The 23,009-nt window shown below is 50.8% G+C and overlaps 1 protein-coding gene across 4 annotated transcripts; it reads left to right on the top strand.

The window, feature by feature from the left end:
- The first annotated feature begins 1,719 nt into the window (after window positions 1–1,719).
- SEMA4A (semaphorin 4A) lies at window positions 1,720–22,575 on the top strand. 4 transcript variants are annotated; one of them, XM_036922499.2, is made up of 15 exons: window positions 1,720–1,736; window positions 5,691–5,852; window positions 8,700–8,860; window positions 9,764–9,826; window positions 10,063–10,161; window positions 10,395–10,500; window positions 11,273–11,389; window positions 11,762–11,886; window positions 12,045–12,217; window positions 13,281–13,431; window positions 18,422–18,602; window positions 20,053–20,180; window positions 20,273–20,430; window positions 20,762–20,847; window positions 21,236–22,575. In XM_036922499.2, exons 2-15 carry the CDS (start codon window positions 5,720–5,722, stop codon window positions 21,826–21,828), a joined length of 2,274 nt encoding a protein of 757 aa, XP_036778394.2. In that variant the 5' UTR covers window positions 1,720–1,736; window positions 5,691–5,719; the 3' UTR covers window positions 21,829–22,575. The 4 variants fall into 4 exon arrangements, with proteins under 4 accessions (XP_036778394.2, XP_036778392.2, XP_036778397.2 ...); XM_036922497.2 differs by lacking the exon at window positions 1,720–1,736 and adding an exon at window positions 4,748–4,957; XM_036922502.2 differs by lacking the exon at window positions 1,720–1,736 and adding an exon at window positions 4,763–4,957 and having other exon boundaries at window positions 5,780–5,852.
- The last annotated feature ends 434 nt before the right edge of the window (window positions 22,576–23,009 follow it).

Here is a 23,009-nt window from a genome sequence, read left to right as displayed (position 1 = left end):
TTACTCCTTTGGGTGGTTTCAGAAATGTAGCCCCTTTGAAATCTGCCACAGAACCTGGGCCCAATTCTCCTAAAAGGGAAGGAGATGGGAGCAAACCCAAAGCCATCCCCTGGGTGTGAGTCTGAGGTCCAACCGCCTTCCTTCCCGTTACAGCAATGGCTGTAACTTTCCTCCAGCCCCTCCACCTTGATTCCAAGTCATTTCTCCCCCGCCTTCCATGTGTTCCAGGCCAGGGAGGACAGCCTGAACAGGGTGCCCTCTGAGTCCCCGGGGCCTAGGTGCTGAGGGCAGAAAGGATGGAGTGTCAGGGAGCGGTAGGGATGTCACAGCAGTTCTGCTCGGTGTCCACTTCTGCTTTCAGCACTGGCTATGCTCTCCTTGCCCCACCCCAGACGGAAATGCTAACCCACCACCCCAACCCAGACCTGAAAGGGAACCAGCCTTGGCCTGCAAAGCCCTCAGCCCCGGGGCTGACATCAGCACGCTCACTTCCTTCTTTTGAAAAATACTATTAAGTCTAGAGATGAGCCAAGCTGCTTACAGGTAAGCGGGGAAGCCATTATTTTATCTATGTGAATCAGAAAGGGCAAGTGCCCTTCTCAGGATCACACAGCGAGTTATGCACAGCCAGGTCTGGGATGCAGGGCTTCTGCTCCCCAGCTCCACGATGCCTTTTCACAGTTTTCCCTCAAGCTGAGAGAGATACATTTGAAAGGGGCTTTTTCAATTCCTAATTTTATCAGTGAAGGAGTTGAGGCCCAGTGGGGACTGGCGGGTGGTCTGGGATAGGGATAGATGGAGTTGCTCAGGATCAGGGCTGGGAGAGGACACAGGCCCAGCTCCCAAAACTTCCACCCAGGTCCCTGCTTGCCTCTGCTCCTTCATACGTAGGAAAGAATCCATCTCAGGCTTGTCTCTTTTTTCATCTCTATCTGGTCTAGATGTAGGAAAGTCCTTTCTGAAGTTGGCCCTCTATCTCCCCTCTTACAGCATAAACCTCCTCTTCCTAATAGGTCTCAGGGGATTAGCCAAAGAAGGCTTCTGGAGAAGCCATTTTCTTGGTTAGGTGGCTTAAGAAGAAATGGTAGAACCTGAACCTGCAAGCAGATACCCTCCCAGAGAAGTCAGGATAATATTAGTAGAAGAGGGCGGCTTAGGCTTCTTGACAGAGACTTTGTCTCTCAGCTTATTTGTACTGGTATTTGTGTGTTCATTTGCACACTCATTGGCAAATTTAATTTGCATGGAGTCAGGCTGGCTGGCCTCCAGGTATGAATTCCCTACATATTTATGGTTTCCCAGAGAAAGTGAGAGAGAGGTAAACCCAGAGAAACTGACTGTAAAGGAAAACTGGTCCCACATAACCTCTGAATCCAGCTGGGGGACATCTGTGAGGTGGTGCCTGCCTGACAGTGGGCAAGGGAACTGAGCAAGGACCCTCAGGGGCTAGTGTTCCCCCTCCTGGCTCCCCCCACATCTGCAGCCCTGCCTCCTACACATATGTGGATCCAGGAGCCGCAGAAGGTGGGGCACAGGGGGACATGGGTAGGAGGAGGAAGAATATGGGGAGATTCTAGTCCCTCCCACTTAGAGATGCAGTCGCCATGGTGACTGAGGACCAGTGAGGCGGGATGGGGTTGGGGATGCGGGGCGGGGGTGTGGCAGGGACGGAGGCACTGGGGGACAGGAATGCCTGGCATTCCAGGGGGAATCGCAGCAACAGCCCTGAGTTCCAGGTAAGGAGCAGGAGAGCTGACAGTTCTCAAAGGAAGGGGCGGGCCATTGTCTGGCGCTGGCTCTGCCCTGAGGAGGGGGCAGACAGAGGGGGTTGGGCCATTGTGTGCTGTACTCAGCTCAGTCTTCCAGCACTGGTCAGACTGGAGACAGAAACCTAGGAGTCGCTGGGTAAGGGGCTAGGGGGGATTGGGTTGGGTGGGGAGATTGAGGGGGTGGGAAGAGATAGGGAGATGCTGGTGGAGCAGAAGCTTGGGGACATCCCTAGTACCTTACACACAGTAGGCACTTAAATATTAGTTGATTTGACTTACTTGTGATCATAAAAGGGAGCAATGAGGGACAGGGCAGGTGGGGCTGAGAAAGGGGAGCCAGGAAGCTGATGTCCCCCAGCACCTGCTCTTCTGGGGCTGCCCCTGAGGGTGGCAGGGAGCGAGGGGGGGAGAAACGGCAACTTCTGGGTCATTGGCAAATCCAGGAGTGGCTTCTCTCCTGGCTCCAGGAGCCCCTCCATCAGTGCGGTGTCCATTCTCCCTAGGGATGCGGATGAGCTGGAGCCCCTTGGGTGAGCATGAGGCAGGGGGAGGAGCAACGTGTCCATCCCACCCCCACGTCTAGATCTCTACCCTGGCAGGAAGGGGCTGCTGTTTGATGTGGTCTACGGACTGTGGGGAGGAGTCCCTGGAGGAGCTGGACCCTGAGGTGGGGTGGGGGCAGTGATGGGGTTGAATTCAGCATTATCGTCATGGGGGGTGTCCCCCAGGCTGGGCTCCAGGGCTTGGAGAGAAGAGAATGGGGAAACCCCCACAATGGGGCCATGAAATGGCATGGCCCTTATGGCCTGGTTCCTGGACACCCCACCACCCCACCTAAACGGAATTCAACCCCAGTCAAGACCCTTCCTCTCCCTGGCCTTGGTTTCCTCATTTGTACAGCGAGAGAAGAGGTGCGACCCTGTTAGCTTTGAGCTTCCTTGATGCTTTCGGAAGGACCTGTTACATCGTTTTCATCTGCTATGCCTATTTCCAGGGTCCACTGCAAAGTGAAAATGTGGGGCCCCTAATTCAAAAATGGTCAAGACTTTCAAGATGGCAGCAGTTGAGCATTAGACCAAGTGTGGGCCCTTCTGTGTGGGGCCCTGGTGGCTGTTAGATCACGTGCCTGTGACACCAGCCCAGGCGTCTCTGCCGGTGGCTCAAGGGAGATGGCAGTGCAACTTTGGATCATACTTGAGAGGCTCTGGGGCAAGAGGGACAGCAGCAGGGGCAACATCAGGCTCTTCCGTGGAACCTGACCAGGAAACAGGGTGGTACCTGTGCCTGATGGCCTTTCTTTGGAGAGGTTTCTATTCCCTCTTGAGTCAGGAATCTCCCCCGAGATACTGTTTCTTAGCCCAGAGGAGTTAGTGTCCCACCACCACCGTCCACACCTGCCCTCTCCATGCAAGTGGCTCAGAGTGAGTTTCCTGGATGGGGCAGGAGGGGGTCTACAGGAGTAGGACTCGAGAGAGACCGTGTAGCTCAGGGGTTAGCTTTTGAATGGGGCAGGTCTGAGTTTAACTTGGCTTCTAGCTGTGTAACCTTGCGGAGCCTCACTTCCCTTATCTGTAAAACGGAATTATGGTGGTATCTATCTACTAAAGAAGCCTGATAATGCAAACTTCATATTGCCTGGAGGAGCTGGGGCAAAGGAGACTTGGGCCAGGAGGAGAATTCCTGGGTCTCTGGAGAAGGCGGAACTAGGGGCAGGGCATTGAATCTGACACTTCCGGAGAGACTAGAACTGGACACGGGGCTGGAACTTTCTCCCCCACCATACCTTCCATTAGAACTCCTCCCAGAGGCCTAGACGATCCGATCTGTTCAGGCAGAGGCCCAGGGCAGGGTAGGTTCCCAAATCCGAGCTGGGGGTTGGCAGACACAGAAGGTGGGGAATTTTCCCTTGATTGTGAGAGTTCAGAGGACTTTCTCTGGGTAGCTTGGCCCATGGCTTCTCCCAAGGACCTGACAACCAGCTTCCATGAAAGTCTGGGCGCATCTTAGTAAGTCTGAACAGAAACGGTTGTCAGGAGGGGTCTGGCTGAGACCAGTGCCCAGGGACATTGAGGGACAATGGGAGTGGAGGGAGAAGGAAGGAAGGCTGAGCAGGGTCTGACCGGGAATTCTTCTGAGGAGTAGCCTGGGCGGCGGTAACATCACCGTGTAGGCTGGTGCTGTGATGGGGCAGGTGGAAGGACTGCAGGAAGGAAGGACTTCCGGACCGTGAGGAATGCGTGCCTGAGAAGGAGGTGGGTGCCTTACTGGAGTCAGTCAGCCCTGGGATGGCTGTGCTCTTTAACCAGCAGTCAGCCGGTCTTGCGCTGAGTGGGCAGGAAAGTACCCATTTTACAGATCATGGGGCCCTTAGTGCTAGAAGCCTCATTAACCCTGCATTACGAGCTTCCCCCCTGGAGCCTGCAGGGAGGGGTAAGCAGCCACTATTGGGGGCTGGGTGCCTCAGCAGTATGTTCCAGAAGTATGAGCTCAGATGGGAAATTTTCTGGGCCTCCCACTGTCCTGATGCTGCCCTAAGAGGGAGGGAGATTAGACTACAGGAGGGACTTCCTTGGCAGAACCATGGATAAGAGCCTGATGCAATTGTTTTATTTTTTTAAGACTATGACCCAGTTGGAAGTGGGAGGTGTGAAGGTTAGACCACTGCAGGGACTTCCCAGTAGATAGGAGTGGAAAGAGCCCACCTTGTGAGTACGTGAAAAGAGGAATATAAAAGACCGTGTCATATCCTCTATCTGGGAAATCTTGAGCAAGAGGAGAAACCACTGCTAGGCAGGTTAGACTGGATGTGACGTGACCAAGGGACAGAGGAATGGCTGAAATGACCTAGAAACTTTCTAGCCTTTTGAACTTTCTGGATAGACGGAGGTGAGAGGAGAGGGAAAGAAAGAGGTGTGTCTCTTTTTATTCCCCTCCCAATCCACCAGCTTCCGCCCAAGCCAAGGATTTGTCACAACTGGAGAGGTGGAAATTCTGGTTTCCCTTGCCCAGAGCTCTCAGTGCTGGCGTTAGCACTATGGGTACCTGGAGGGCCGCACTCCTGGCCCAGCCAGGCTGAGCCTTCCGTCCCCTGCCTCTTGGGCCTGGGAACCCCCCTTCTTCTTTCTCTTGGATGGCACCTCCACCCAAAAGCCCGGACACCTGGGTTCTGCACTGTGGCTGGCTCCAGGGTATGTGAGATGAGACGGGTGACTGGGGGTTGGCAGGCCTGGGGGAAGGTGGTGCAGAGACCCAGAAAGATAGAGAGCAGCAGCAGAGAGACCAGAGAGCGGGGGCAGCTGCAGAGGCTGGGAGACACTTCCCCGGCAATGCTGGTAGCCAGGTGGCCTCTCACCACCCTGAGCACCAAAGGCCTGAGCCCAGCTGGGGCTGGGAGAGAGGTCAGAGCAGGCTGATTCAGACCTGGTCGTCCCGCTTGGGTCATCACAGGGCAGGGGTGAGTATGAGGACAGGGTATCAGCAAATCTCAAAGTGCTGGGAGAGTCGGCTCTCAGGGGTCTGTATTTTGAGTGCAGGAATCTGCTCCCCAGGAAGTGGCTGCCTGGGCCCGGCAATGGTTTGGGCTCTGGGCAATGGGAGCAGGGAAGGCAAAGGGCAGATAGCATGAGGGGCTTCCCGGAGAACAAGGAGAACAAAAGCAGAGCAGGGCTGCTGGTGACAAGAGATGAGAAGGGCAGGATGAGGAGCAGCTGGGCTCCTGCCAGAGGGGAGAGTGAGGCAGCAGGCTGAGGCCCATAAGAGTGATGGAAGTGAGACTGAGGCCCTCTGGGGAGGAAACTGTCCCCTCCCCAGCACCCCCACCCCCATACACACTTCTGCTGCCTGGGGCTCTCCGATTGGCCCCTGGCAGGGATGTGGTGAGGACTGCTCACCCAGAGAGTGCCCGGGTGCCTGTTTCCCCAGAGCCATCTGGTGACAGCCTCGCGCTGAGCATGGCCCTTCTAGCCCTGGGCCTGGACCCCTGGAGCCTCCTGGGCCTTTTCCTCCTCCAGCTGCTTCTGCTGCCAGCATCTCCGACTGCAGCGGGTGGGCAGGGGCCCCTGCCCAGGGTCAAATACTGTGCAGGTAAGTATCTGATGGCCAGGAAGAGTGGGGATTGCAGGACTGAGCTGGAGGGGCGTGGAGGAAGGAGAGGGCGCTCAGAGGAAGGGGGAAGGAAGTAGGGCGTGGAGAAACAGGGAGCGTGCCAGGGTGGGGGAGAGGGTCTCAGGGAGAGCCAGCCAGAAAGAGAGATTCAGACTGAGGGAGCGAGAGTAGTGAAACCCACTCAGGGCAGACTGAAGACAGGAAAGAGAGGGGCCAGGGCGCTGGGGGCACCACTCTTCTTGGTTCTCTAAAGTTGGCAATTTTTCTTTCCCTCCTTAAATGTCACTGTCATCAAGATGAGCACCCCAACCCCTAACTGCTTTCATGCTCCCACGTGCCCCCAAAGCTGGGGCCCATGCTAGAAGGTCATCTGTGGGACGTGGCCACCCCGGACACACCAAGCCCATGCCAACCACACAGATTCTGCTGGTCCACACCTTGTCCAGCACCATGTGCAACAGGAATACAAGAATTAGGGCAGCCTGGCTGAGGTACAGGCCCTGGGACCCTGTAAGCCCAGCCTGGCTGTTTTCTTTTTTTTTTTTCCTTTGGTATCATTAATATACAATTACATGAGCAACATGTGGTTACTGGATTCACCCCATTATCAAGTCCCCACCACATACCCCATTACAGTCACTGTCCATCAGCGTAGTTAAGATGCCATAGAGTCACTACTTGTCTTCTCTGTGCTGTACTGCCTTCCCTGCGCCCCCCACTACATTATGTGTGCTAATTGTAATGCCCCTTATTCCCCTTATCCCTCCCTTCCCACCCAGCCTCCCCAGTCCCTTTCCCTTTGGTAACCATTAGTCCATTCTTGGGTTCTGTGAGTCTGCTGCTGTTTTGTTCCTTCAGTTTTTGCTTTGTTCTTATACTCCACAGATGAGTGAAATCATTTGATACTTGTCTTTCTCCGTCTGGCTTATTTCACTGAGCATAATACTCTCTAGCTTCATCCATGTTGTTGCAAATGGTAGGATTTGTTCTCTTCTTATGGCTGAATAGTATTCCATTGTGTATATGTACCACATCTTCTTTATCCATTCATCTACTGATGGACACTTAGGTTGCTTCCATTTCTTGGCTATTGTAAATAGTGCTGTGATAAACATAGGGGTGCATATATCTTTTTGAAACTGGGCTCCTGTATTCCTTGGGTAAATTACTAGGAATAGAATTCCTGAGTCAAATGGTATTGCTATTTTGAGTTTTTTGAGGAACCTCCATACTGCTTTCCACAATGGTTGAACTAATTTACATTCCCACAAGCAGTGTAGGAGGGTTCCCCTTTCTCCGCATCCTCGCCAACATTTGTTGTTTGTCTTTTGGATGGTGGCCGTCCTAACTGATGTGAGGTGATATCTCAATGTGATTTTAATTTGCATTTCCCTGATGATTAGCGATGTGGAGCATCTTTTCATGTGCCTGTTGGCCATCTGAATTTCTTCTTTGGAGAAGTGTCTGTTCAGATCCTCTGCCTATGTTTTAACTGGATTATTTGCTTTTTGTTTGTTGAGGTGCAGAGCTCTTTGTATATTTTGGGTGTCAACCCCTTATTGGATATGTCATTTATGAATATATTCTCCCATACTGTAGGATGCCTTTTTGTTCTACTGATGGTGTCCTTTGCTGTACAGAAGCTTTGAGTTTGATATAGTCCCACTTGTTCATTTTTGCTTTTGTTTCCCTTGCCCAGGGAGATACGTTCATGAAGAAGTTATTCATGTTTATATTCAAGAGAGTTTTGCCTATGTTTTCTTCTAAGAGTTTTATGGTTTCATGACTTACATTCAGGTCTTTGATCCATTTTGAGTTTACTTTTGTGAATGGAGTTAGACAGTAATCTAGTTTCATTTTCTTACATGTAGCTGTCCAGTTTTGCCAACACCAGCTGTTGAAGAGGCTGTCATTTCCCCATTGTATATCCATGGCTCCTATATGGACCGTATATGCTTGGGTTTATATCTGGGCTCTCTATTCTGTTCCACTGGTCTATAGATATGTTTTTGTGCCAGTACCAAGTTGTCTTGATTACTGTGACTTTGTAGTAGAGCTTGAAGTTAGGAAGCGAGATCCCCCCTGCTTTATTCTTCCTTCTCAGAATTGCTTTGGCTGTTTGGGGTCTTTTGTGGTTCCATCTGAATTTTAGAACTATTTGTTCCAGTTCATTGAAGAATGCTGTCAGTATTTTGATAGGGATTGCATTGAATCTGTAGATTGCTTTAGGCAGGATGGCCATTTTGACAATATTAATTCTTCCTACCCAAGAGTGTGGGATGAATTTCCATTTATTAGTGTCCTCTTTAATTTCTCTTATCGGCTGGTTTCTTAAGGAGGCTGGAGGGGGGATACTGGTCTCCTCACCTCCAGGGAGAAGATTCAGGGAAGGACATGGGCCCTGTAGGAGTTGCACAGGCGGGTCTCCTAGACACGGCTTTGTCTTTAGCAACTTTCTGGGGCAACCTGGTAAAGGAAATGCACACTGCCCATTGCTGGAAGCCTCCTCGGTGTTGGATACTGGGATTATCAACAGAAAAAAGACTCAGTCTCTGCCCTTAAGGTGCTCAGAGTCCCAAGGGGGGAGCAGATGAGCAATCAGTCATGCCAGGGTGGTCAGTTCAGTAATTGAGGGGTTTACACAGTTCTGGGAGAGGCCAGCCTTTCCAGCACCCTGCCATCAGGGCGGGGCGAAGGGACAAGCTGCGATGAAAAGTGGGTTGGGGGCACATTCTGCCAACCCTTCCCTTTCTCCAGCTTTTATCTCAGAAGTCAGCTACCTGCCCACCAACTCATCACTCACCCCTGATTGCCACCTCCCAACAGGGGACAGTCGCAGGATGCTTAGCCTCTTCCACCAGAAGGGCCTCCAGGATTTTGACACTCTGCTCCTGAGCGGTGATGGAGACACTCTCTATGTGGGAGCTCGAGAGTCTATTCTGGCCTTGAATATCCAGGATCCAGGGGTACCAAAGCTGAAGAACATGGTGAGGAGGCCAGGGATAAAGGGCGTGGGCTGGGAGGGAGGAGGAGCCAGCTGCTCTGCACCTGGGCTGCCTATGCATGGTCAACCCCCGATTGCTCGTATCTGTAGTCTGCAGTAATCAGCAACTTTGGTTATATATATATCTGGTCCACGTAACAGACAAGAAATACTAAAGTGGCCTCACTATTCATTGGTATCATGAATATTGGTTGAATAATATTAATTGCTAAAATGGTTGATATGGAAATCATTGACATATGAGAGAAACTCAAATTATATCAATAATATGATCTTCACCCACTGGTAGAAACCACTGCAGCATCTGTGTTAAATGATAGTCACCCTACTAATGGGAAAATTCAGTGGGGGGGGGGAGAAAGAGAGAAGGAAGAAAAAAAGGGTGGGAGGGAGAGAGCTAGCTATTACTGAGCATCTCCACGGTTTGTGTTTCTCAATGTGTGGTCTACGGGCCACCTGCACATATGGGATGCTGGTTAAAAATGCAGATTCTCTGAGGTGTGAGCCAGGAACTGACATTTTAAACTATTTCCCCAGGAAATGTGTGGTGACGACTGTGGCTGTGTGCACCATGCATAGCATTAGATGCTTTAGTATGCCACTTAGTTGTACCTTCCAGAAGCCTGTGCTGTTGACTAAGATCATTCAACCAGTAAGTGACTGAGTCTAGATTCAAACTCAGGTCTGGTTGCATAGCCCATATTCTATCATAGAGCTGTGTTCCAATGAATATCAGTACCATTGGAGGAATACCCATGGTCACAAAGTGATGTTAATAGAGTCCATAATACAGATTTCACATGAGTCAAGGAGAGGGTGGAGGATCAAAACTAGAACTGAAGACTTCATTTCCCTTCATCTCCCCACTCCCAACTCCCTATTGCAGATACCCTGGCTAGCCAGTGACAAAAAAAAAAGTGAATGTGCCTTTAAGAAGAAGAGCAGTGAGGTAAGTGGGGCTGGAGTTCTGGGTAGAAAACCCTGGCATCTCCAGACCATCACCTTAGGTTGAGGATGCTTGTTTGCATGAATATCACCTGCATCATGTTCTATAATGACGTACAGGGAATGCTCAGCATTGCCCAGCCTTTCTCCCCATGAGGAGGGGAGGGGAGGGTGGAACCTCTGGGTCCCCAGGAGTTTGGGATGAGTGGCCTGGAGGCCTGAATTTTCTGTCTTCCCCAGACAGAGTGTTTCAACTTTATTCGTGTCCTGGTCTCTTTCAATGCCACCCATCTTTACGCCTGTGGCACCTTCGCCTTCAGCCCTGCTTGCACCTTCATTGTGAGTTATCTGGCACCCAGCTCTTAGGCCCCAGGCATCCCTCCTCACATCTACTCCCAGCCCATCCTCCATAGCTCTGGAAAACTCTATAATCTTCCAGACACAGGACCCTCATGAGCTTTCTGGCCTCGGACCAATTCCCTCTATGTTCCTTTCCCTTCTTCCCTCATGCCCCTCATTTCCCAGACATGAGACTCTGGCTTTCTGGCCCCCCTCACTCTCCCCTCCTCTAGGAACTCCAAGATTCCTACCTGTTGCCCATCTCAGAGGACAAGGTTATGGAGGGGAAAGGCCAAAGCCCCTTTGACCCTGCCCATAAACACACAGCTGTCTTGGCAGGTGAGTATTGGGTTCCCTGGTCTATCCCATCATCTGCTCTCCCAAGGCACGCTGAAATGTGGAATCTGACAAGAGTTTCCTGAAAGGCAGGGTACAAGGGAGGGGAAGCCAGAAGCCTCAGAGCATGAGATCCGAGGGAGAATCAGGCTCCAACTCTCAGCTCTGCTGAAGCTGCCACACAATTGGTGGAAGGGAGATGGATATGGAGGGATACACAGAGGCAAGACGGTCCAGGAAGGTTCTCGAGCAGAGAAAAGGCCTGAGATTCAGTCATCAGTCCAACAAATATTCACTGTGTGAATACCTCTGGTATGCCAGGCATTGTGCTGGGGACTGTAGGGGTTACAGAGAAGAAATCATGGCCTCATGCCTCCTGGACACAAACTGTTACAGACATCCCACCCTGGTTTCCTGGAGGAGGTGGCCTCTGGCTTTGGAGTGGTACCTTGAAAAATAGGTAGATGGGCAGGGAAGGTGTTCTAAGAAGAGAAGGGTAGGACTCAAGGTATGGAAGCAGAAAACACAGCCACCTTTGGGGAATAATGAGTGATTCTTCTTATCAAGTGGTTCAGCTGGGTGTGGGAGAAAGGCTAGAAAAAGGCCAAAACACACAAGGCCACAAGGGTTGGCTATTCCTTGTGATCGGTGGGGGCTGTACAGAGGTGTAGAACAAACGGAGGAGGCCAGAGCAATGTGAATACTGGCCCCAGTCAGAGGCAGGTCTGAGGAGGGCATTAGCCCCCTCCAACTGATAAGTTTCCCCTCTCCCCAGATGGGATGCTCTACTCTGGCACCATGAACAACTTCCTGGGCAGTGAGCCCATCCTGATCCGCACACTGGGGTCCCAGCCTGTCCTCAAGACCGACACTTTCCTCCGCTGGCTGCAGTGTAAGGACCTGAGCCCCACACAGTGCAGGTCTGGCCCCCTTCCCCAAGTTCTGGGGACCGGACATTGTGAACTGCTGTTAATTCACTCAACTCTTATTTGTTGTGCACATACTATGTGCAATACAGTACTGCTAGGCGCTGGGGGTAAAGCAGGGAAGAAGGCAAATCTCCTGTCTTCCTGAAGCTTTCATCCTACCTAAATAAAGAAGTACCTGTCGCTCCCCTTGTGCCCTTCATGGGTACCCCTCGACCAGCGGTGGTACCCGAGGCACCCTGTCTCCTGGCCTCTAGAACCAACCCACGGGTTTTCACCAAGGGGAACCCAGGGCATCCAGGTGCTCGATCTGTAAGCCTATCTGCCCCGCCCCGCAGCGGACGCCTCCTTTGTGGCAGCCATCCCTTCGACCCAGGTCGTCTACTTCTTCTTCGAGGAGACAGCCAGTGAATTTGAGTTCTTCGAGAAACTCCACACTTCCCGCGTGGCCAGAGTCTGCAAGGTCTGCACCCTGGGCGGGAGGCGTGGCTGTGGAAGAGCCAATGGGGAGGTGATAGGGGTGGGGATTATAGGCTGGGGCCCAATGAAAACGAGGAGGGAACGGACGGGGCGGGGACACGTGAGGCAGGGGGCGCCTCCTGACTCCGCCCGCGTCCGTAGAACGACGTGGGCGGCGAAAAGCTGCTGCAGAGGAAGTGGACCACCTTCTTGAAGGCCCAGCTGCTCTGCGCTCAGCCTGGGCAGCTGCCCTTCAACATCATCCGCCATGCGGTCCTGTTGCCTGCCGATTCCTCCACCGATCCCCACGTCTATGCAGTCTTCACCTCTCAGTGGTGAGCAGTGGGGCGGGAACGTGCGGGCTGGATGCAGGCTGAGGCCAGCACCTGTGCTGCCCTGGCTTGCAAAGAGAGGTAGGAACTGATCTGAGGCAGCACATACTCCACTTCACATAGGCAGGCCTTTGCTCATCATCACCTCCCAGGAATTTGACACATGCCCTTAATGTACATGGGGAATAAAGCTCAGAAGTTATTAGTTTATATTCTGCCTGGTCCAAAAAAATAGATGGGAGACAGCTCACAAAAGTCAAACATTAAAATAAAATAGTAAAATAACTGATATGGAAATGGGAAGAAAAGGAGAATAAGAGAAGCCAGAAATAGGGTGAACAAATTACAAATATTTGTCATTTATACAGTCCTGGATATTGGTCACAAATTTACCTCTGAGCTTCCTAATGGCCATAGCAAAGAGGGAAATATGACCAGCATTGTAATATAAAAATAAAGTCATTGCTCAGAGGCTGAGAAGGTTAACTGAGCTGTAGTGATGTGACTCCATAGTGTTTAGGTACCAGCTGCCAACATGTCAGGTACCAAAGATATTTGGTGTGAGCAAGGTCTGTAACTGTGGCATCCAGAACTGAGAACATGGTGTGTACAGTCCAGTTAAAGAGAACAAGAGAGGCAGGCCTTCTTTCTCCACAGACCACAACTGAAGGATCAAAACAGTCTTGAAGTCAGATTATGGTAGTTCTCTGAGGACCAGGAGTCCATAGGGCCCAAAGAAAGAGGGGTTTCATCTAGAGCCTTTTGGGAGCTGTTTATACTGCCCTTCCCGTGGGAGCAGCCCAGTGTGGGCTGGAGAGGGAGAAGCCAGCCCAGGGCTGAGCCCCAGTTAATTCTCATTAAGGACAATCACCCTTCAGATACTAAGAGGGCCAGAGTCGAGGGCTTTCCTAGCCCTTATCACCACAGCTAGGGGTATAGGAGAGGCTGGCCCCTCCTCCACACTCCTGCCCTCTTGGGATTTCTCATTAAGGGTGGGCCAAGGGCTGGAGGGTTAGCTTTCTGGTATTGCAGAGGAAATCACAATGTCCCCTCTGGCTGTCTTCAGGCAGATAGGTGGGACCAGGAGCTCTGCTGTCTGTGCCTTCTCTCTCAAGGACATCAACCGTGTCTTTGAGGGGAGGTACAAGGAGTTGAATAAAGAGACTTCACGCTGGACTACTTACAGGGTCCCCGATATCATTCCCCGGCCAGGCAGCGTGAGTACCACCCTCCACACTGAGCAAAACCTGTCCACAGAGAGACACGTGATGCACATGTCAGCGCACCTATCATGACATAATAAATGCCCAATAAATATTAGTGCTGTCTGCCCCCCAACCAGTTCTGTCTGCTCAGATATACACCTGGTCTAGCTGCCCACACTTCACAGGTGTCCACTCCATCCTATGCCCAGAGCAGCTCCCGCTCCGCCCCAGCTACATGCACACCAAATACCTGGGTATGTCACCGAGGAAACGAGGGAGCAGGGGCTGTGCCAAGGACTGTCTCGGGCATCCTCACCTGCATTCCTTACTCAGCTTTTGTTCTTAAATCAGAGTTGTATATGTATGTATGCCATTTAACAAATCACACAGATCTATATGGTTGGGTATAAAAACCAGCCCTGTTCCCTTTCCTCCACTTTTCTCTCTTTAGAGACAACCACCTTCAACCCTTTTAGCTGATTCTCTTGGGATTTCCCTCCAAACTGCTAAATAACATACTTCTATTGCTGCTTCCTGATGTTTCAGTCAGGCAGTATCTGTTGAATTCTCATTCTGGAAGGTGAGGATTTACCTGCACTTCCCCACCCCCACCCCCATCCCCACCCCACCCCGCGTTGTGTTGGAGCTGGTTTGCAGCAACTAGCAAGAACTCTTTTCGTGAATCTATTTCCAAATTCATGTCCAGTGACATCATGTTGATTGCCTGAAATCAGCCATGGTGGAGAATATACACCATGGAAATCAGCAAACACTACAACCAGGGCTCCCCCACCTCTGGTCCCAGAGCTGCCGTACCAACACACCACTGTGCTTAAACCCTCATCCCTCAACTTATTTTTATAGCAATCTTGGTTAAATCAATATTTACATTATGATTATTATTCACAGCTGAACCAGGTAGTAAGTCATGATTGCTTTTCCTTTTACATAATCTGTTATATTCCCAAGGGATAATAATTACCTTTATTTTTTTTCATATTCTTTGTTTTCTAAGCTGTAATCTTTAATTCAACCCCAAACCCTTCCTCAATTATCTGAATCTCTTCTAAAGACAGATCTGTTAGGCAATTTAACAGTTTCATCTTCCTAAAAATTCTTTCTGTCTGTTGCAGCCTGGACTGGTGGCATCCGGGCACAGCTGCTGTCCTGGAACCTCCCTTCCTCCCCATGCTGGGCATTCCCTTTGCATCTCTCTTGTGACTATCTCATGTGTCTTGCATCTCATTGCTTCCCCTTTTTTTCTTCTTCTTTTTAAAAATTATCTTACTTTAGTGGAGAATAGCCTCTGTAGTTTCTTGGAAAGGGATACATGGCAGTAAAATTTTTTGAGACCTTCAGTCTGAAAATGTCTTTGTTCTACTTTCATGTTTGACAGTTTGGCTAGGAATGTGCAATTCTAGACTAGAAGTACTCTTCCTTCAAAACTTTGAAGGCTTGCTCTATTATCTTCTACCAGTGCTGCTATTGGGAAGTCCAGAGCTATTCTGATCCCTGATTCTTTGAATTTCACCTTTTTTTTTTTTTTTCTCACTGAAATCTTGTAGTGCCTTTCCTTTGTCCCTAGTTGTGCTGCAATTTCACAATATTGTTCTTTGATGGGACTCTGTTTATTTATTTGCTGGACATTCGATTTGCTCCTTCAGCCTGGAAATTAATTCCTTCAGTTCTAAGAAGTTTTCTTGAACTATTGCCTATTTCTTTTACATTCAACAAATATTTTTGAGGCCACCTGCCACTGTTCCAGACAATGGAGACACAGCAGTGAATGAAACAGACGAAAGTCCCTTCTCTCATGGAGCTGACATTCTAATGTTAAAATGTTTTCCCACTTCTTTCTGGACCTCTTGGACTGGTTCTCTAACTTTTAAAGTCCTTTCCTATTTTCTAAGTCTTTGGATTTGTTCTACTTTCTGAAGACTGTCTCAATTTTATCTTTTGATTCTTCAAGAATTAGATTTTTAATTTCTGCTGAAATACTTAATTTCCTAGTTTTTTTTTAGCTTGGAGTATCTCTTTTATAAAAATGCTCTATTATACAGAATTTCAAGCATAATAAAAGTAGACAAAATAGTATAATGGACCTCCATAGACCTATCGGTCAACTTCAACTCATAGTCAATCAAACTTGTTTCATCTGTGCCCCACCAACTGCCCCCGTTTTTGTTTTGAAGCAAATTCTGGACATAGTATCATTTCATCTGTATTAGTTTCCCATGGCTGCCACAACAAATTACCACAAGCTTAACATAAAACAACAGAAATTAAAAACAAAACAAAACAGAGCAAACAAAAACTCAGAAACTTATTCTCTTACAGTGCTGGAGTCCAGGAGTTCAAAAATCAAAGGGTCATCAGGGTTGGTTCCTTCTGGAAGCTCTGAAGGGGAGTCTGTTCCACGCCTCTCCCCTCGCTTCTGGCGGGCTGCTGGCCATCTTGGTGCTCCTTGGCTTGTAGACACATCACTGCAGTCTGGTCCTCTATCACTGCTTCTCCTTCTCCTCTGGATGTCTCCTCCACTCCTCTTCTAAGAACGCTTGTCACAGGATTTGGAGCCCATCATAACCCAGAATGAGTTCATTTTGAGGTTTTTTTCATTATATCTACAAAGACGCTTTTTGCAAATCAAGTCACATTCACAGGTTTTAGATGGACATATCTTTTGGGGCCACTATTCAACCCACTACATCATCCATAAATATTTTAGTATGTATCTCCAAAAGATAAGGGCTTTAAAAAAAATCACACAGCCGTAGTACCATTATCACACCAAAAAAAAAATTCCTAAATCTAATATACATTTAGTGTTCAACGTTCTAATAGTTTCATAGATGTCATAAGAGCTTTTTTAAAATAGTTTATTTGAATCAAAACCCAAATAAGACCTAGAATCTTGGTCTAACTTTTATCTCAGTTGTTCTTTTAAGTCTCTTTGAACCTTTATGTTCCCTTTCCATCTTCTTTTTCACTCTTGCAATGTATTCATCATGTAGAATTTTCCACGTCTGGATCTTGATGATTTTCCATCTCTGTGGTGGAGTTTTAAGTATTTTCTGTAAATTGGTTTGTGGCTGGATCTAGAGACTTGATCAGAGTAAACTTTGATTTTGGTGGGAAAGACTACTGCACCACGGTAATGTAGTCTTTCTTCAAGACGTATGGCTGCCCTCTTTGAGGTAAGAACTCTCGTAGCATTACGTTCTTGTCTCACTGGTGTACTGTTTTCAATTACCTCTCTCAAGACAATAATGATACTTTGCTGTGAAGTTTTCTTTTCGCTGAATCATTTCTGTCCCCTCTTCAGTGTTGTTTTTTCCTATTTGTTTGTTTTGGCTCATTTTATGTTTGCGGTTTCACTCACATGTCTGGTAATCCTTAGCTATCCAACTCATATTTAAGAGTGGGAGACTCTGAAGCTGCTTGGAAACTGCGGCCGTCCATGCGACTCGGCAACTCGAGCTCCGGTATACTTTCAGTGCGGCTGGCCTGGCTGGGCTGTGTCCTGAGAGCTCTCCGATGTCAGTGTTTTTAAGTCCTTTCCTCTTGGACCTCTAATCAGTTTTCCCGGAGCAAACTCTTGCAGTCTTTTGCTTGGAGGGAGATTGTCTGGCTCCTGGTATCTGGGAACCATGGGGGAAAAGGGCTGGGTACGAGGGAGGAGTCTCAGCATGTCTTGTGCCTCCCTGCCCTTAATCCCCTGCCTTCATATCATACCTGCTGTCCTCCATCCAAAAACCCTCTGTTTTACCCTCTCCAGAGAATAAATCCCCAGTCTTGGGCTAGGGTGTGGAAGGGACAGTCACCCAGCTGCATGGAGCTGCCTGCTTCTTAAACACACTTCCAAAGAATCTTCTTTATTCAGCCCCTCCTCTACCCCACTTCAAGAGGTGACTGGGGCCACTAATTCATGAACTTTAGGGGTTCTGCCTTGTAAATGAGAACGTTTTGGGCTACCCTGGGGATGGGTTAAGAATATTGTTTCTTTTTCCTGCTAAGTCTTTTACTATTTGTTCATTTGCTTTCCAGCTTCCAAAATGTGACTGCTTTTGCTTCCTTTCCTACTCTCCCCATCCCTGAAGGTTTATACTTTAAAAAAAAGTCCCTTTGTGAGGAAGATCATGTACTCACTCTGGCATCAAAACGAGATGTAGGTGTATGTTAGTTATCTTTACAGAAAAGAAACTGAAGCTCATAGAGGTGGGGTAACTTGTCTGAGGACACCAAGCTTGTAGGTGACAGAGTCAGGGCTGGCCCCAAGACAGTGTTCTCGGGGAAGGAGGACAAGGACCCTGACCAAAGAGGAGGTCGCAGGTGTCCCAGAGCCACAGCATGCTGGTGCTGCCAGGGCCTTTAGAGAGCAGCTGGCCCAACCTCCTCATTTTATGGGTGAGTAAAAGGAGGCCCAGAAAGGAGAAGGGACTCCTCCAGAGTCAGGCAGCAAGTTCATTACAAAACCATGATGAGAACTTCCCTGTTACACCATCTCTTTCTGTGACATCCTTCATTCAATCACAGACTCAGCAAATGTTTATTGGGCAACAGCCGTGTGCCTGGGGTTATATACATGAGTAAAACATGGCCCTTGCCTGCAAGGGGCCCGCACCCTGCTTCCTGCTGGCTGCCAGGCATCCCTGATGAAGGTGAGGACAGTAGTAACAGCTCACATATATTGAGTACTTCACGTCCAGCACTGTTCTCATTACTTTCCATGTATCAGTGCATTTCATCCTCACAGCAGGCCTGTGGTGTATTGGTAATATGCCCTTTTCACTGTTAGGGAACTTGAGGCACACAGAGGCTGGAATTTGAGGCTCGGCAGCTCTAGAGTCTGAGCTTTAGCCGCCATCCTGAGATGAGATCTGCCACGAGGGAGGGAAGCCAAGGAGACTAACGGAGGGGGAGGGAGAGAGGGAGAAGCAGTGGTTGAGCTTAAGGGAAGGAGACAGGGAGAAGCAATGGTTGATCTGCCTCCTCCCCCTTTCAGTGCTCAGCGGGCCCTTCCTCTGATAAAGCCTTGACCTTCATGAAGGACCATTTCCTGATGGATGAGCAGGTGGTGGGGACACCCCTGCTGGTGAAGTCGGGCGTGGAGTACACACAGCTTGCGGTGGAGACAGCCCAGGGCATTGATGGGCACAGCCATCTGGTCATGTACCTGGGCACCAGTGAGTAAAGGGCTCCAGGACATCCCTCAGGGAACGACAGCAGGGGCTGCAGCTCAGGTTGAGGAGGGAAACCTTTGAGTTCATTCGCTCATGCATTCATTCATCCAGATGTTTTCTGAGCACCTAGTATATGCCTGGCACCCTGCTGGCCTCTGAAAATATAATGGGGGAACGAAAGAGCCCAGTCCCTACCTTTCTGACACAAACATGGAGAGCTTTGGTGGCCTTAATAGGAGCTATTTCTCTTAGGGAAGAAGCCGTGTCAGGGAGGTGAAGGTGAGTAAGTAGGTGGAGCTGGAAAACGGTGAGTGGAAATCACTCCTTTGGGAAGCCTGGCTCTGAAGAGGTAGGAAGGAAGTGGGGGTGATTGGATGTGGGTGTGTTGTCCAGCCAGCATTCTTTTTTTAAAGCTGGGAAAGATCGTCAGGATCCAGTAGAGAGGAAGATGGTGAATTGATGGGCAGGCAGGGGGATGATCGGCAGGTGGAGGTACGGAGGGAGCAGGAAGCCAGAGTCCAGGACACAGGTGGGGGTCCGGCCACGAGTGGAGGAGGGAGAGCAGAGGAGGGGTAAGGTGGGGTGAGTGCTAGCGGGAAGCAGAGGGAGCTCTCGTTTCCTCTATGAAAAGAGAAGGACCCAAGGTCTTGAGCTGAGAATGAGGGTTGGAAAAGGTGGGAGGTTTCAGCAGAGAGGGGTAGACTCAAGCAGTCATCGTGGAAAGGAGAGAGAGTCAGCAGGGAATGTGGGAGACTGCCAGGCATAGACACGGAGAGCCATGGGTACGGCTGAGGTAGATGATCTTGAGCTTTTGGGGGAGAGACTGGTCAGGTTCATTCATTCTTTTAGGACGTGTTGCTAGCCACTGTGTCAGCTGTGCATATGTTGGGCAGACAGTAGAGAATAAAACAGACAAAAAGCTTGGTCCTTGTGGAGTGCATGGAGACAGACAATAAATATACCAAATGAGTCAATTACTTAGTACATAATGAGATTAGAAAATTAATCTAGCGTGAGCAGGGATCAGGAATGCCGGTTGGGAGGTAGCAATTTTTAAAAGTGTGGTCAGAGTAGACCTCACTGAATTGCCATTAAATAGAGACACTTGATGGAGGTAAGGGAGGTTAGTGGTGATTTTTCTATAGAAGCATTCAGCTGTCTGCTGCTCCATGTAAAGGGAGAAAATGCAGGGTTGCGCTCCTGCAGGAACCGAGTTTTATTAGGCAGTTGCAAAGGAACGACAAAGGTGCAAGGGATTCCAAGGCATTTCCCAGAGGGAATCCCAGAGGGATTCTCCATCTCCGTGGCATACGTGGAAATGGTCCAACAGATGTGTGTCCAGTGTACGTTACCACTTCAGAAGGAATGTTCTGACATCTGGGGAGACCATCTGGGAGCACGAGAGGGCTCTATGGGTGAGGTGAAACAGTTTCAGCTTTCTGTCTCTCCACAGCCACAGGGCTCCTCCACAAGGCTGTGGCGAGCAGGACCAGCCACTCCCCTGGGGCTCACCTGGTGGAGGAGATCCAGCTCTTCACTGATCCCGAACCTGTTCGCAACCTGCAGCTGGTCCCCACCCAGGCAGGAAGGACCTTCTGATGGGGTGCGCCCGTGGTACTGGGTCTTCACTAGGTGTGGCAGGGGCACCCTGACACGCTCCACCTCTCTTCCAGGGCGCAGTGTTTGCAGGCTTCTCAGGAGGCATCTTGAGGGTTCCCCGAGCCAACTGCAGTGTCTATGAGAGCTGTGTGGACTGTGTCCTTGCCCGGGACCCCCACTGTGCCTGGGACCCTGAGTCCGGAATCTGCCGGCTCCTGCCTACCCCCATCCCGTGAGTGCCAACCAGCCCTGGGTGGTGGCCGAAGCTGGTCCGCCAGGACCCTTCTCACCAGCTTGTGCTCCTGGCCTCCCTCCTCCAGGGTCTTCCGACACGCCCCCTCCAAGACCCCGCCCCCTCCAAGACCCCGCCTCCTGGGCGGGTGCCCCCTGTCGGGCCAGGCAGTGGGGAAGCTGCTGCAGCGACGGCCTCTCTCCCTCTCCTCTCTCCTCCGCCTCGTCTCCCCCGGCCTTCCTTCTGCTCCACTGCTCTTCCATCTCTTCCTCCCTCCTCTTCCCACTTTTGTCTGTTTCAAGGGATGATTTCTGTTTTCCTGCCTTCTCAGGAAGTCCTGGAGGCAGGACGTGCAGCGGGGGAACCCAGAGTGGGCATGTGCCAATGGCCTTCGGGGCAGGAGCCGCCCCCAAATCAGTGAGCGTGGGACCAGGGGACGTACAGATGCCTGGGAGGACTTTGGGACGGGGGTGGCCCCTTCCTGCCTCAGTCTCTTCCCCTGGCATCTGCTGGGCTTGAGACCTGAACGCTCCGAGTTGGGATGGCTTTGGGTCCTGCAGGGAGGAGGGATAGGAATTCTAAGCTGGGATCCAGGATGGAGGTTGAGGTTGGTTTGGGTGTCAGATCTGGAGTCAGATGGACTGGACGTTAGCTTGGGGTCTAGGCTGGAGACAGGGAAGGGCTCAGAGTTGAGTTTGGGTGTTGAAAGGGGAATTGGAGGTGGCCTTGGGGTCTAAAGGGTAGACTCTCTTCTGCCTTCCCTCTCTTCTCTCCCTTAACCTTTTGCCCTTTCCTTCACTCACAGTTAAAGAGGTCCTGGCTGTCCCCAACTCCATCCTGGAGCTCCCTTGCCCCCACCTCTCAGCCCTGGCCTCTTACCACTGGAGTCATGGGACAGGAACAGCTCCGGAAGCCTCTTCCATGGTCTACAATGGTTCCCTCTTGCTGCTACTGCAGGATGGGATGAGGGGCCTCTACCAGTGCTGGGCCACTGAGAATGGCTTCTCATACCCCGTGGTCTCCTACTGGGTGGACAGCCAGGACCAGCCCCTGGCCATGGATCCTGAACTGGCGGGCATTCCCCGAGAGCGCATAGAGGCCCCGCTGACCAGGGTCGGTAGAGGGGCCACCGTGGCTGCCCAGCGGTCCTACTGGCCCCAGTTTCTCACTGTCACTGTGCTCCTTGCCTTAGTGCTTTCAGGAGCCCTCATCATCCTCCTTGCCTCCCCGATGGGGGCACTCCGAGCCCGGAGCAAGGTCCAGGGCTGCGGGTCCCTGCCCCCAGGAGAGAAGACCCCACTGAGCCGAGAGCAGGACCTCCAGCCTCCCAAGGAATGCAGGACCTCTGCCAGTGATGTGGGCGTCGACGACCACCACCTGGGCACTGAGGTGGCTTAAACTCCGGGCTGGGACTATTGGGTAGGGCAGGGCATCTGGCCAAACTGGCTGGTGGGACCTGGAGCAGTGCAGCCCTGACTCGGGTGGGAGTAGCACAAAGACCACCTTCTTCCCACGAGAGGAGCTTCTCCTGTCGCTCTGTGCCCCTGGCTGCACTCAGTGGGGCTGGCACAGTGGTCTGACTCCACTATGGGACTCCGTTCTACCAAGAGCAGGGCTCTCTGATGGGGCTGCCCCAGACCTGGGCCTAGGCTATGACAGCAGTGCCTAGAGATGGTCCTTTGGCTTTGGCCATTCTGGGACCCTCCCAGAATGAAGGACATTGCTCCAGGACACCCTAAAACACCAAGAGCCTATGGTAATAAGCACCAAACATTTAAACAACCCCAAGATAGCACAGAGCTCCTGGAAATTCCCCAGCTGCCACCTTGGACAGCAACACCCCCTTCTCCCAGGGGTCTGAAGGGTTCTGCAGAGAGCTGTCCCCCGTTCTACTCCCTTACCAACCGTGTACCACTCACTCCCGGGAAGTCTTTCCTGACGTTGGACCACCTTCCTTCTTGCTTCAGCTGGGGGAGATTGTGATCCCTTCTGGCCGGGCTAGAATGGCAGGGGTAATCTGAGCCTCGTTCACTCCTTTACCCTGCCTGACCCCTTGACCTATCACCTTTCCCCTTTCCTTTGTATCAGAATTCAGAAAACTTGTCACAGACAGTTTATTTTTTATTAAAAAGACAAAGCATTCAACTGGTGCTGGTTTTGTGGGAACAGTGCTCCAGCAGAGGACTGTGGGAAGTAAGGGGAGCAGTCATTTTGAGGACATCAGTGGGAGGAAGCCTGTTTGTGGGGTGATTGTTCTCTTGAATACCAAACCACCTTTTCTGCCTCATCAGCTCCCCTGAGATACAGCCCTGTAGCCCTTTCCTCCGCTCAGGCATTGCTAGCGAGTGCCTCAGGCTTGCCTTTGGGCCAACACACGTTTGCTCACTAGCCTCAGTTTCTGTCTGCTGGCCAGGACCACCCCAGCCACCACTGATTGGGCAGCTGCTGCCCCCAGGTCGCTCTCATCTCTGCGACTCCGGCTCAGCCCCCTTCTCCCAGAAGCAGTTGGTTTCAACTCTCAGTGGGTTGAATTTATAGAGAGACCACACAGACACCCCCATCCTGGCCACATCCTCCCC

Source organism: Manis pentadactyla, chromosome 19, assembly GCF_030020395.1.
Source record: "Manis pentadactyla isolate mManPen7 chromosome 19, mManPen7.hap1, whole genome shotgun sequence".
Classification (NCBI taxonomy): Eukaryota; Metazoa; Chordata; class Mammalia; order Pholidota; family Manidae; genus Manis; species Manis pentadactyla.
Note: the sequence above shows the minus strand (reverse complement) of the source record. Positions and strands in the feature narration are given on the sequence as shown.

Bases quoted from the DNA above. Each gene is read 5' to 3' on its own strand.
- SEMA4A (XM_036922497.2), top strand. From the start codon at position 4,900: ATGGCACCTCCACCCAAAAGCCCGGACACCTGGGTTCTGCACTGTGGC. The intron at 4,958-5,690 runs GTATGTGAGATG...CTGTTTCCCCAG, and splicing joins GCACTGTGGCTGGCTCCAGG to AGCCATCTGGTGACAGCCTC. The intron at 20,848-21,235 runs GTGAGCGTGGGA...CTTCACTCACAG, and splicing joins CAGGAGCCGCCCCCAAATCA to TTAAAGAGGTCCTGGCTGTC.